The sequence below is a fragment of the Quercus suber genome, unplaced genomic scaffold, assembly GCF_002906115.3.
Source record: "Quercus suber isolate HL8 unplaced genomic scaffold, Cork oak 2.0 scaffold_3B, whole genome shotgun sequence".
Taxonomy (NCBI): domain Eukaryota; kingdom Viridiplantae; phylum Streptophyta; class Magnoliopsida; order Fagales; family Fagaceae; genus Quercus; species Quercus suber.
In genome coordinates this window covers 1,033,321-1,046,708 of record NW_027071805.1, presented here as the reverse complement: position 1 = coordinate 1,046,708, position 13,388 = coordinate 1,033,321, and the positions used below count along the sequence as shown (strand labels likewise).

Below are 13,388 nucleotides of genomic sequence, written 5' to 3'. Positions count from 1 at the left end.
TGATCTCTCCGGAAAAAGATTCACTACATGTTTCAGCACTCCTATCGGACCTTGGTTGCTACATATATCCAGCATGAGTGCTATCATGGGAATGAGAACTGTAAGAGCTCCACCTTGAATAGATTCCCCATGAAAGCCATTTTGATAGGCCTCTTTAGAAGATTTTCCTTTGCAAAATCACAAGTTCCAAAAATTTCCTCCAAGGCATTCAGAGGATTTTTGTAGAGGGTTGCTAGAATAAATGCCCTAGCTGCTAGGATATTAAGGGAGGAAAGTTTGGCTGATCCATCAGGAAGTGCCAATATGGGTTCGGTATGGTGAACCACGCTTCGTCAATCAGAGGAAGGTACCCTAGGCGAGCGCTGACCTCTATTAAAGGGAAGATGTTCTTCCATGCCTCCATCTCTTCTGTATTGTACCTCCCATAATCTTCGTCGGGTCCCTTTGGATTCTTGTAATTGTTGATTTCCCCACTGGGATTATATTCCCTCAGCAATGTTGCCCATTGGAAGTCTTGAGGTGTCATTTTCAAAGGACCCCACACTGAAACTAAAGATGGAGTTAGTGTTAACTAGGGGCTTGAGGGCCATTTGTTTTGTTCCCATCCTAAGCTATGGTTACCCACATGGTCAGCTACAGGTTTCCTCTAGTTAGGTTTAGGCACTTTACTAGATGCTTTGTAAGAAAAACCTTTTTTGCCCTTTGGGGCATTTTAACTAGCAAAAGCCTTCCCGTGACTTAGCCCTCCATGCAGTCCGTCCTTCCCCACGTTAAGCACAGTAGCCTTTCTTTTCATATCTTTTCGGTTGTCAGGGACCATGTCTCAAGGGATTACCTGGGGATCCCTTTACTTAGTTGGCGTATCCTGCCCCCAAGCATCATCCCTATTGGATCCTCTAGAGTAAGTTCTACCATTCCCATTAGGTTTCTTCCTTTGCATCACAACCATCCATTCACCATACCCCGTGGCTTCAAGCTTCGTCACTTATTAGGAGTGGATGAATCAGGCTCCTTTAAGGGATTACCTGTTTGATCACTCTCCAAGAATTTAGCAGAGCACGAATTCTTCAGAGAGTTTGAAGGGGAGGGTTTGTGTTAGCACCATTAGTGCTTCTAATCAAAGCAGGGAAATTACCCTTACGATGACCTAAACAGCCACATGCAAAGCATTGCATACTTATGCCTCATATCTGGATGGACCATTTTGCCATTCCTCATAGAGTTTATAAAGGGCTGATCAATATTAACCTGTACACAGTCTAGCAAAATGGCCTCTCGCACCATTAGCTGTATGAGTGTCAATATGTAAAAAGGTCCAATGGCCCTCCCAGTCTTCTTGAGAATGATGGGGTCATAGAACTCAATAGGCAGTCTAGGCAGCCTAATCCATACAGCCACAAAAAAGAGTGAGGCTTCCTCTGCCTTAAATTCAAGCTCCCACTTCCTAATGGCTAGAAAATGTTGGCCCACATACCATGGCCCCCCTTTCAAAACCACTTGAAGATCAGACTGAAGTTCAACTTAATAAGGAAAAAAATCATTTCCTATGTCAATACAATCCATTCTCCCAACTGGCATCCACATTGTCCTCAGCCTAAAAGATAGGAACATAAATCCCATGGCTTGCCCCAAGGTTCACGAATTCTTACCTTCTCTTCTTTCGAAAGAGATATAGCCACCATACCCTCGTAGAGGCTAGACTCCTTATAGTCAGATGCTACTTCCTCCTCCACGGAAGTGTCAAAACCAAGACTTGTTTGTATGCCCTTGGGACATCCCCAACCAGCTTATCCTTGTAGCTCTTGAATGCATTCACCTCAATCCTAGAATTCCCAGAGTGATGTTCCTCTACGTGTGATTTTCCCTAAACTTTTGGTACTTCTCTCCAAAGCGTCACTTCCTTCAGAGCTCTTCTCTCTCTCCATGGAATAATCATTAAGTGATTCACCTAACCAAAATCTAAGGGTTTTGTTCTCTAGTACCATTGGCAATATTCCTTTATTGGAAAATATTTAATTAGAACATACCCCATAAGAGAGAAATTATTAAATACTCACAATTATTAAATATTGCCAACTCACATGTTTTTTTATTTTTGTTGGAAAATATTGCAAGGCTTCATTGTCTAGTACTATTGGCAAATACATTGCTTGGTGTACTTGGGGAGCTTTTTTAAATAATCTATATATATATATATATATACATCTAGGAGTTGAGACATAGAATTTAATGTTGTTGTACTCTTGTTGAGTCACTTCATCAACCACGTCATACTTTTTTTTTTTTTAAATTTCCTTTATGATTTTTCTATTTTATTTTATATAAAATAATTAAATATAATTAATGGACAAACCTGTTAATGCACTCCATTACTATTCAACATATTACTATTCATTTGCTTTAAATACAAATATTTGACTTTTCAGCTACCCAAATTGATTTCAACTTTTCATTTTCTTCTTTTTAATTTCAAGTAATTGTTAAAATTGAATAATTCATTACCATTTAGTAGATATACACACATGTTTACTATTCATTATAAACATTACTATTCATTAGATGCAAATGTTTAACTATATTCAACTATCCAAATTGATTTCAATTTTTTGTTTTCTTCTTTCCAATTTCAAGTAATTGAATATTTAAACTTTTCATTTTCCTATTCTAAAGAAAAAGAAAAAAGAAAAAAGAAAAAGAAAGCTCTTCTTGTCTTCCTCCAACCTTCCCCTCTTTCTTTGCCTCTGTATCTCCCTACTACTCTTTACTTTACCGTTAAACTTTCTTCATCATCTTCTTTTTCTTATATTTTTACTTTTCTTCTCTCCATTTTATTTTTTATAAATTTGGTATCATTTATTCGATTCAATCTATATTTTTTTCCATACAAAAACTATGAGTACTCTCTCTCTCTCTCTCTCTTGCTTGATTTTTGTTATTTCTTATAACTCTAGTTTAGGTTGATGGTTTTTTTTATTTAATTTTTATGTGTTGTATTTTTAAATTTTTCTGTTTGTATTATTAAAATTTCCTATCACAAATCACTCTTATAGCTTTGGTTGAATTTGGTTTGGGTTAATATTTTTTTTTTTAATAGAAATTTGACTTTATATCAAAATAAAATATACATGGCTACGAATTTGAATGTGCCTACCGATGGACTTCCACTGAACACAGATGTATTCACAATATTTTTAACTTCATATAATTCTTTGGTAATGTGAATTTGAGAAAGAGAAAAGGGTAGGCAAAGGATGTATGGTCTTTCATAATCCCCTATGTCTTGAAGAAAGTGGAGGGCCTATTAGTCTCCCTTCTACTAGAATTTTGTATAGAAAACCTTTTGTTATAAGTTCCTTAACTTTTTGTCATTTTATAATCCCTCTATAGTCTATACTTTGACAAAAAGTTAATAAAGTTTTTTTATTTGTAGAGTATCAAAAAGTAAAAAAAAAATATATATATATATATATATATATATTCAGGATAGTAATTTTTTATTGTTGCATCCCATGTGTTTGGAAAAATTTCTTTTAGAAATCTTATATGATTTTCTCAAATCAATTTGTTATTTTTATTTTGGTCATTTTATTACAAATAATTAGCATCTCCACCATCAAATTTTTAGTTAATCTTAACTTTCTTGGTAAGTTTTTACTTTGCTTAGTTGATCATCTTTATTAAAAATGTCAAAAAGAGAATAAGATAAAATATAATTTACTTTATAGCATCATTATGCTATTAATGTTTTTTTATGTATAGATATTTAAGGAACTTTTTCTTTTTGCAATTTATTTTATTTTATATTTTCACTTTATAATATATGATTTATTGATAATGATCTATTGCATAGTTATTTTTATTTACTTTTTCACTTAGTTTCAATTGTGAGGAAGAAAGAGACGTGGATCTATGTTTTTGAGAAAAATATATTTATATGAGTTAAATCACATATATCTATGAAGTAATAAACAAAGTATGCATAGTTGCAACTTGGCCTAATAGTTCTCACACTATCAATTTTTTAAAAATAAAATAAAATTCTTGCATTGTGTTTTCATACATATCTCACCATATATAATACTTGACTACAAAATATATTTTCTTACACTACAAAAAAATTTCTAATTTAAAACATAATTTCAAATAACACATATTGAATTTTTAATAATATACAATCTAATATATTAATTCAATAATTATCCAATAAAAAAAAAATCATATCATATTTTCCCACGCATTGTGCAAGTCTGCGACTAGCTAATATAATATATAGAGACATTTTAATCCAAAAAGCCTAAAGCCCAATAAATATGTGATCAATTATGCTATATTAATCGTTATTTATTCTTACCATTATTCAATGTGAGATGTCACTCACACAAGTAACCCAACATCATTTACCAAAACTGTATGAAGTATTCATAGAAAAGAGTATATAAACATCTATTTTATTTATTTACGATCAAGTGCTCAATATTACTGACAAACTCGACAATAATATTCTACATAGAGAGTAGAAATCACCCCTTGTCACATTTTGAAAAGTTCTTTCACATTATCGTCCATGTGAACACATTCACTTTCTCGTTGGAGGTTCCAATTTTCAAATACATAATGTATTCAACTAAACCTCAAAACTCTAAAACCAATTTCTAAGCGAAACTTACGATCCGTTTGGATTTAAGGGAGGAGGGAGGAGGGGGGTGTAGAGTATAGTAAATTTAGCCCAAAATTAGTCAATATTTTACCAACTTTACTCTACTTTCCTCTACTCCCCCTCCTCCTCCCTCAATCCAAACAGCCATTAAAGCCAGATTATATTCTAATTGGTAGCTAATATATCTAGAAGACCACATTTGCATTCAGCAAAAAAAAGAAAAAAAGAAAAAAAAGGACCACATTTGCCAAATTATATACATTAACCTAACATGGTCGGTTGTGACTGCGACTTAGCACTTAAAATAAATGGTTTAAGGGTAAAAAATTTGTGGGCTCACACTTCACAAAATTTAGTAATTTACAACTAATTGGTGTAGGACTTTGAATTTGACTAGTGGTTGGTTTGAGGTTGCTACATCCTACATATGACAAAATGTCTTCATTATTTTATACTAACTGTAAAGTTTAATTTATTCAACTATGTGTTGGCTTTATTTCATGCCAAATTTACTTGTAATTCAACATTTAAAAACCCTGTATTTAGGTGAGAATAATGAAAGGGTTGTGTGTGAGAGAGTGTGAAAAATTGATTAAGTGTATGCATTAAGAGGTAACTCACGACTGGATCTTGTGACTGACTCGCGAGTGGTGACTCGCCAGAATCTAGCACACCTGTGAAGCATGCAGGAAGTTGAAGGGTCAGGATAGTTGGATCACTACAAGACAAAAAATACAGTCTAGCCATTCTGTTATCTGGTGATTGGAACTCGCGACTTGTCCCAGTTGCGAGTGACTCGCCAATGCACCCTGTTTTGCTGAAAAGTGACTTTTCACATTCCTTCTTATACCCTACTATTAAATACCCTTATACCCACGAAATGTAGAGAGTTTCCAGAGAGAATTTGGGAGAAAAACCCTAGAGAAAAACAAGATTAACTCATCCATAATCTTATACAATTGAATCTCCAAATTCCTCGACTCTCATCCTCTCTATTGTCATACCCATAAGAGGATCTTAAGTCAAATCCTTACCTCACCACATTCAAAGCAATGAGAAGGTTCTTGGTGTTTGGGAAGCAGTTCAAGAGAAAACTAATTCATATTGGTTGATACAATGGACTAATTGCGGGATCCGGTAAGCTAAAGAAGACAAGGTTATGCGTAACCTTATAGGAGCAAGAAGTTTGGAGGGTTTAGGTACATCGAGTAGATTGGGCTTAGAGGGTCTATTGCTATTCATGTATCCCAATTGATTTTCTAGTCGATCATTTTACCGTTAGGAGGGCGGCAGAGAGGTTTTTTGCTGAGTTATTTGGTTTTCTCTTCAATAACACGTGCCGATATTATCTTGTGTTTACTTCTCTCTATCCCTTACTCTTTGCTATTAATTACTGCTGTGTTTGTGATTAAATTATGGCTTAGAGTAGTTTGCACATTTAGGTATAGCTTATATTTCATTTTTAGCACATATATTGTTTAAATATAAGCTTGTATCAGTTATTTTGTATTTGGGGATCTAAACATTTACGAGTGTTTTATACACTAAGTGAGCTTTCATTAATCAATTGATGCTGGCAATGGTTTGGATTACATTTTAAGGTTGATGTTTGTGAATTAGCACTTAAAATAAATTGTAGAGATTAATAGTGATTGGTTTGAGATTGCTACTGTTAGAAATACTGAATAAGTGTATTGTATTTCTCAAGTAATAGAATATACACGAGTGCCTAAATATAGGAGGCAGAGTGTGCAATACAAGTTATTGTGCTATACAAGTAAACAAGGCGGGCCTAAAGCCCACATACCCTAATACACGTTAACAGCCCCCTTTAAACTCAAGGTGGATGTAAGACCAACTTGAGATTGTCAACCAAAGTACGAAGACATCCCTTAGGATGTGACTTGGTGAAGATATTTGCAAGTTAATCTTTAGAGGAGACTAAGATCAGTTTAGGAGCACCATGGACAAGATGATAACGGATAAAATGACAATTGATCTTGATGTGTTTAGTTCATTCATGGAAGACATCATTATAAGCAATATGAATGGCACTCTGGTTGTCACAATAAAGAGAAGTAGCAGAGGATGTGGACACACCTAAGTCTTTGAGAAGCCATCATAGCCAAAGAGCTCAAATGTGGTATCAGTAAGGGCACGATATTCTGCTTCAGTACTAGAGCGGGCCATATGAGTTTGTTTCTTGCTTCACTAAGAAATCAAAGAAGAACCAAGAAGAAAGCAATAACCAGTGGTGGACCTGTGATCAGTGGGATCTCCTGCCTAATCAGCATCAGAAAATACACGGAGAACAAAAAGAGATTGAGCAGAATAGAAAAGATCATGTAAGAAAGTGCCCTTTAGGTATCGAAGAATGCGCAGAACAACAGCATAGTGAGTCAATTATGGAGCAGACAGATACTGACTCACCTGGTGAACATCATAGGAAATGTTTGAACGAGTGATAGTGAGATAAACTAGACTGCCAACCAAGCATCTGTAAAGAGAGAGATTAGACAATGGTTTCCCCCCTGAGGGAGTCAAATGTGCATTAAGCTCAACTATAGTGTCAACAGTCTTGCTATCAGTGAGTCCAGCTCGAGACAAGAGTTTAGAGGCATACTTGGCTTAAGTAATATAAAGTCCATTTGTAGAATGACTGATTTCAAGACCTAAGAAGTAGCTAAGATGTCCAAGATCTTTCATCTCAAACTACTAACTGAGAAAATATTTGAATTCTTGAATGCCACTGAGGTCATCACCAGTTATGATCATATCATCCACATACAGGAGAAGTAAAATAGTGCATTTATCAGTGTGATGAAGAAATAAGGCAGAATCATAACACTACAAAAAAACTGGCCTATTGCGGCGGGCCAAAAACCGCCGCAAAAGCCCAAAAACCGCCGCTAAAGGTCCATTTGACCTATAGCAGCGGGAGCTATTGCGGCGGTTCTACCTGCCAGCCTTGCGGTGCTGCAATAGCTCTATTGCGGCGGTAACAAAAACCGCCGCAATAGCTCTATTGCGGCGGTAACAAAAACCGCCGCAATAGATTTGCCATTTAGCGGCGCTTTTTGTCTATTGCGGCGGGCTAAAAACCGCCGCCATATGAGGTTGCCATTTAGGCCAAGTGGCCTTTTAGCGGCGGGATAAGCCCGCCGCTATAGGTTGTCACCTATTGCGGCGGTCAATAAGCGCCGCTATAGGGCTTCATGTACACCATACCTTGCGTACCTTTTAGCGGCGGTTTTGCTCGCCGCTATAGATCTTTTTTTTTTTTTTTTTTCCCTCATGGGTTCTAAAACCACATTTCTATTACAAATAACCTATAATAATTTTAGCTCCGAGTAGAACAATCCAAGACACCCCAACCCCAAGACCAATCAAAGAGAAATTGAATAAGAAATTCTTGCTTACCCCAGCTCTAACTAGCCCTAAAATATGTTCTTTGAAAACATACCATCTCGCTGCAATTCTATTTCATAAGAATAACATGTATGTGTATGACTTCAATTAAAAGAGGGGGAGGGGGGTGGACAAGTGTGCTGTCAGCAGCATGCCTACCTTTGGAAGAAAATGAACATTCAAATTTATGCAAAAACAAAACAATGATGGTGATGATGATCACAATAATGACAAAGGAATAGAAAAATAAATGTTGATTTAAAAGGTCATGACACTAATTTTCTCAAAATTGTCCCACAACTATGTTTTGGATCCATAACTATAAGAATGGTATGGATCATAAATCATGATTACTACCTCAATAGGAAGCTCCTCAACAGCAAAATTAAACTCCTCTCCCCACATGGGATTTCTTGAGCTGAGAACCATTGAGCTGCATCAGAAACAGCTATTAAAATTAGATAACAGAAGGTCAAATAAAGCTACTGAAATAACTTGAAAGATCTAGCAATAAATCTTGATTTGATGAAATGTAAGCATCAATATGAAGAGAGAGAACTAAGAACTTTGAAAAATATTTTTTTCCCAATAATTTGAAAGTTGGAGGAGGGGGGATTTGCCCAAGAAGTTTCAGTTGGAAACACCAAGAAGCGCTAATTGAGCTACAAGGCTCTTGGCAGAACATTGACAATATGTTAAACTTAAACAGCCACATTTCAGTAACAAACTGTAGTACTTTTCCATAAAGAAAGAGATTTATAAGCCAGCTCAATAATTTGCATAAAAATTCTACAAACTGAGTATTTTGACTCTCTACTAATATTAATTATCAATACTGAATGCATACTCAATATGCACCTTCCCCTCAATCACTCTACATCAAAGTCCAACTTATGGTATTATGGTTTCATAAACCTGATATTGTTGAAAGAAAAGAAAAAGTACAGGCAAATCTAATGTACCTAAAGTATATGAACCATGATGCCATCTAAATAATACCCTTAAAATCTGCCAACAATTAGCTTCATTTTTTTTATATAAGCATTGAAGTTTTGTTGCGAAATAGACTTACTTCATGTTCACGGTGATGCACTAAACCATTAGTCCTTCCCTATTCCTAACAGCTGAATCACTATTCATTGTAAAACATAAATTTCTAAACCTGAACTACAAAATTAAAAGCACATTAGTTCCTTAAAACAGAACTGATTATACTATAGTATCTTCAGTTCTGTTAGTTATGAAAAACATAACCATATAATGCTGCTAAACAAAAACATTAGAGTAGATATATAAAATCTATTCTAAGCATCATATCAAGCAACAGAAGAAGAGTATGATATATATATATATATATATATAAACATCCTTTATAAACCATCAACCATTCAAACAAAGCGCAAAGGATGGGAAAATATTAGTAACCTGAATCGCTTTTCTGTACCACAAGTAATGATAGCATACGGATCTGATGTGCCATTTAAGTTTGCAGCAATAAGATTCTTAGCTACCAACAATTCCAACTGGAAAAAAAATGAAATGAGTGCAGTATCTAGGTGTCAACAAGCAAGAGATGATCCCATTTCATTAAGCAAATATCAAATAAAATATAATCTCTTAATGCCAATCTTTATCATGGAAACAAACACCAGAAACACACGATTTTAAAAAGATCTTATATACCTTGATTAAATATGCTGAATTGGTTTGGGGATTCCCTTTCAATTGGACCATCTACAAAATAAATGCAAAACTGCATGTCAAACAAGTTAAAAATTACTCCATGAAATGGTTAAAATGCAGACTATGTCCAGTAGCAGATAAATATATTCCAATAAGGGTGTACATAGCGACTAGCACAAACATTAGTCAACCTCAGCATGAACTTAAACAAATATATTGTGATAATGATGATGATAAGCATATAATTGACAGTATGTTAATACATTTTTCCGAAATCTCAATCTCTCTCTCCCACAAAGCTGTGTCTTTAATTTTTTTTCATCACTTATTTAATAATAATTATTATAAATAAATATAAAATTCATGCATACAAAAGGAAACAAAAATCAGGTTCTGAACCAAAATTGAATCCTTATGAACTAAATTGATCACAAGACCTTGGACAAGGCAACAAGTAGTAGTAATTCACTGCAACCACCCAATAAATATCTAGATGTACACTTTAAATACAACATGAATAAAAAATGCTAAAAACTCAATTTTCAAAAAAAAATTAGGACAGCAAAATACATTTTGTAATGTCAATAAAACCCAAGGGATGATAAAGGGAACAAAAAGAAGAGAAAAGACTTGAAAAAAAATAACTTTGGACAAAATCCAAATAAAAACGTAAAATAGAAAAAGTATAGATTTAGGTTTTTAGGTAGTACCTTACTCAATAATTGTCGAACAGACTCTAGCAAGATTTGCAATCCAAGAGTTGCCATTACCGATGCAAAAACAATGATACCCTGCATACTCAAACTTGGTAAACATAAGTTCTTGAACTTTTTTATTTTATTGATCATCTTAATACTTGGTTCTAAGTCACTGCTGATACAATACACTTCGACTAGAATAGTTGGAATTCAAAAAATACTGCCTTTGTTTTGCATAATTGAATTAAAAAAATGCATTCCTTTGTCACCTAAGCTAAAATCAAAATCACATTTAATGATACAGTACCAGCCATGGAAAGGACAAAAAATGAAGAATCATGTCTATACAAATATCATTGACAAATGAATTAAAAAGTGAAAAAAGCTGAAATTATACTAGCAATAATATGTGCGAAACCTATCTAGCATTCCCTTATTTGAAATTTCCATGAAAGAGAAGCATTTAAAAGACCTAAAGATGAGTGAAAATTGACAATGATTCAAATAGTTCTGTGCAAATCTTAGGTAAAGAAAATAGAATATCTACAATAAAAATAAGTGTTAGAGTTGACTAAACAAAAGTGTCCTGACTACTTCTGTGAAACATGTCAAGTTTTTTTGTTCCTTATATTTTACTTCTTTTTGTCTTTTGGCAGCCTAAGGACATGGTGAATTTTATATGGAAAATTCTTACTATTTATTGGGGAAAACAATTTGAGTTAGATTGTAATGGTTCACTAGTATTCTGTCCACTTACATGTGTATTTAGACAAATGCAATTATGCCTACCCATTAGAGAAGAGAGTTGTCCATTTAGCAATTATGCAATTACTTCTTTTTCTTTTTTTTTTCGCAACAATTCACATGATATGACATAATGAGGGGAGGCATTTCACCAAAAAAAAAATTATAATAAAAAAGTCATAATGAGGTCGGTATACCGTACATAATAAAAAAAGTATTGATAATAAATTAGCTAAAATCATTTTATTCCAACCTCAAACGGACCTTGCCAAAGAAATGAATAATTTTGAATGTAGTAAAAAACGTTGGGTACAATATGCTAGAATGTACTATAGTTAGTAGTTTTTAATGACTATTCTTTGCCCAATTTATCATAAAATAATTTTGAATTTAGAAATACTTCATCTCACCTTTACAATAATATGCCTGTTTGTAAAAGCAAGGAACAACAAAAGAAAAGCAATGGTTCATAAATAATAATAAAAAATAAATAAATAAAACGCAGTGTAAAACTAGACTCATCAATTCTCTTGCATTTTCATGGAAATTTCCTGGCATCTTCCTTCATCCAAAAAGTCAAAGTCAAGTTCACACAAAACCCAATGGATAAACAAACCATTACACATCTAATTAAAATTGTCTAGCATACCCAGATTCCAAAAAAGCCAAATAAACAATAAAAAAATGCTCATACCACAAGATGATCATTGCTGAAATCCGTGAATGCCATCAGCTTCTCCTTCACTACCTCCCTCAGCTTCCCAACGCCATCGATAGTAAAATTCCCATCTCTAACACCTTTCTCAATCCAAAAAAAAAAAAAAAAACCCACAAAACCCTAAATAATTTTGCCAAAAATTCCAAAACCCAATTCAAAAATCTCGATCCTCCACAAAACCCTTAAATCTCCGCCACAGATTCAAACCCCCTCTGAAACTCGGCAAAAAACAATTCAAATATATATATATAGAATCGTTGAGATTTTCACTGAAAGTGGAGACAAAAAAAAACCTAACAAAAATTGCCCAATACGATTTTGCTTAAAGCGAAAACGATTCCAGGGATTTTCTCGAGAAAATGAAAACGGAAAGTGTGATAGAAAATATCTAAGTGGTTTTAGCCGTGTTTTTAAAATGCAGAAAACTTACGTTGTGGAAAGAAGAATCCGTGGAGGCAAATGCGAAATAGGGAGGGAGAGAGGGGATGGGGCGGCTGAGAAGAGATGATGAGAGAAAGAAAATGAAAAGGATTAGGGGAAATGGGAAATAGGGAGGGGCGGCTGAATGAGAAACATGTAGGCTAGGGTTTTATGTTGTGTTTAAAATAGAATCAAAACGACGTAGTTTTGTTAATAGTAACTTAAAAATTGAAAAGAAAAAAAAAAGGCTATTATGGAATTTTGAACCTTGGCCGGGCCTCTGAAAGGCTACATGGCACGTATGTAAACCACTAAGGTAACATATGAATATGAACTTGTGTTTCCTATATTAATATATAGTTCTATATTTCACTAAATATTTACAAATAAAATATTTAATAGATAAATATTTTATAAATACTAATATTTAATATCTAATACATAAATATTTTATATATAGTAATATTTAATATAAATAGCAATATTTAATATTTATATTTTATATTTTATAGTAATATTAGCCAGATTTTGGCTTTAGGGGAAAAAAAGCTATAAGTGAAACACGCTAGGAGGGAAACAAATTTTTGGGAAATTTTGGGTGGGAAAAATAAAAGAAGACAATGTTTAATCTAATGATAAATTTGTCAAAATTCACATCGAATTAAGAAAAATAGGGTTGAGTTCAAGTTACACTTGATGTAACTCTAAAAAATGTTACACCAACCAATAACTTATTGTTGAATTCATATTTTGAAAATCCAACTGTTGGATCACATTTTCTATATGTTCTTAAAATACATGCCAATTTTCATGCCAATCGGATATAATTTACCATTTGATCTATAAAATCATCTTTTATGCGTTATTTTTAACTACAAAAAAACTTGAATTTAAACAATTGATTGATGACGTGACTATTAATCTTTGATCACCTTGAAATTTTGTAAGCATAAAAAATTTATGAAGATAATTTAATCTAACGGTAGATTTGTCAAAATTCACATCGAATTAAGAAATATAGGATTAGGTTCAAGTTACACTTGATGTAACTCTAAAAAAT

The 13,388-nt window shown here is 33.6% G+C and overlaps 1 protein-coding gene across 10 annotated transcripts; it reads right to left on the bottom strand.

Annotated features, from left to right (window-relative positions):
- Window positions 1-6,327: 6,327 nt before the first annotated feature.
- On the bottom strand, window positions 6,328-12,478 carry LOC111987016 (BAG-associated GRAM protein 1). Of its 10 annotated transcripts, none has more exons than XM_065770091.1 (9): window positions 12,339-12,478; window positions 11,885-11,988; window positions 10,459-10,539; window positions 9,749-9,799; window positions 9,491-9,588; window positions 9,138-9,227; window positions 8,423-8,498; window positions 7,088-7,154; window positions 6,328-6,940 (listed from the first exon to the last, which is right to left on the bottom strand). In XM_065770091.1, exons 2-6 carry the CDS (start codon window positions 11,918-11,920, stop codon window positions 9,158-9,160), a joined length of 336 nt encoding a protein of 111 aa, XP_065626163.1. In that variant the 5' UTR covers window positions 11,921-11,988; window positions 12,339-12,478; the 3' UTR covers window positions 6,328-6,940; window positions 7,088-7,154; window positions 8,423-8,498; window positions 9,138-9,157. The 10 variants fall into 10 exon arrangements, with proteins under 10 accessions (XP_065626163.1, XP_065626160.1, XP_065626161.1 ...); XM_065770088.1 differs by lacking the exon at window positions 9,138-9,227 and adding an exon at window positions 7,281-7,406; XM_065770089.1 differs by lacking the exon at window positions 9,138-9,227 and adding an exon at window positions 7,281-7,406 and having other exon boundaries at window positions 6,328-6,917.
- Between the last annotated feature and the right edge of the window lie 910 nt (window positions 12,479-13,388).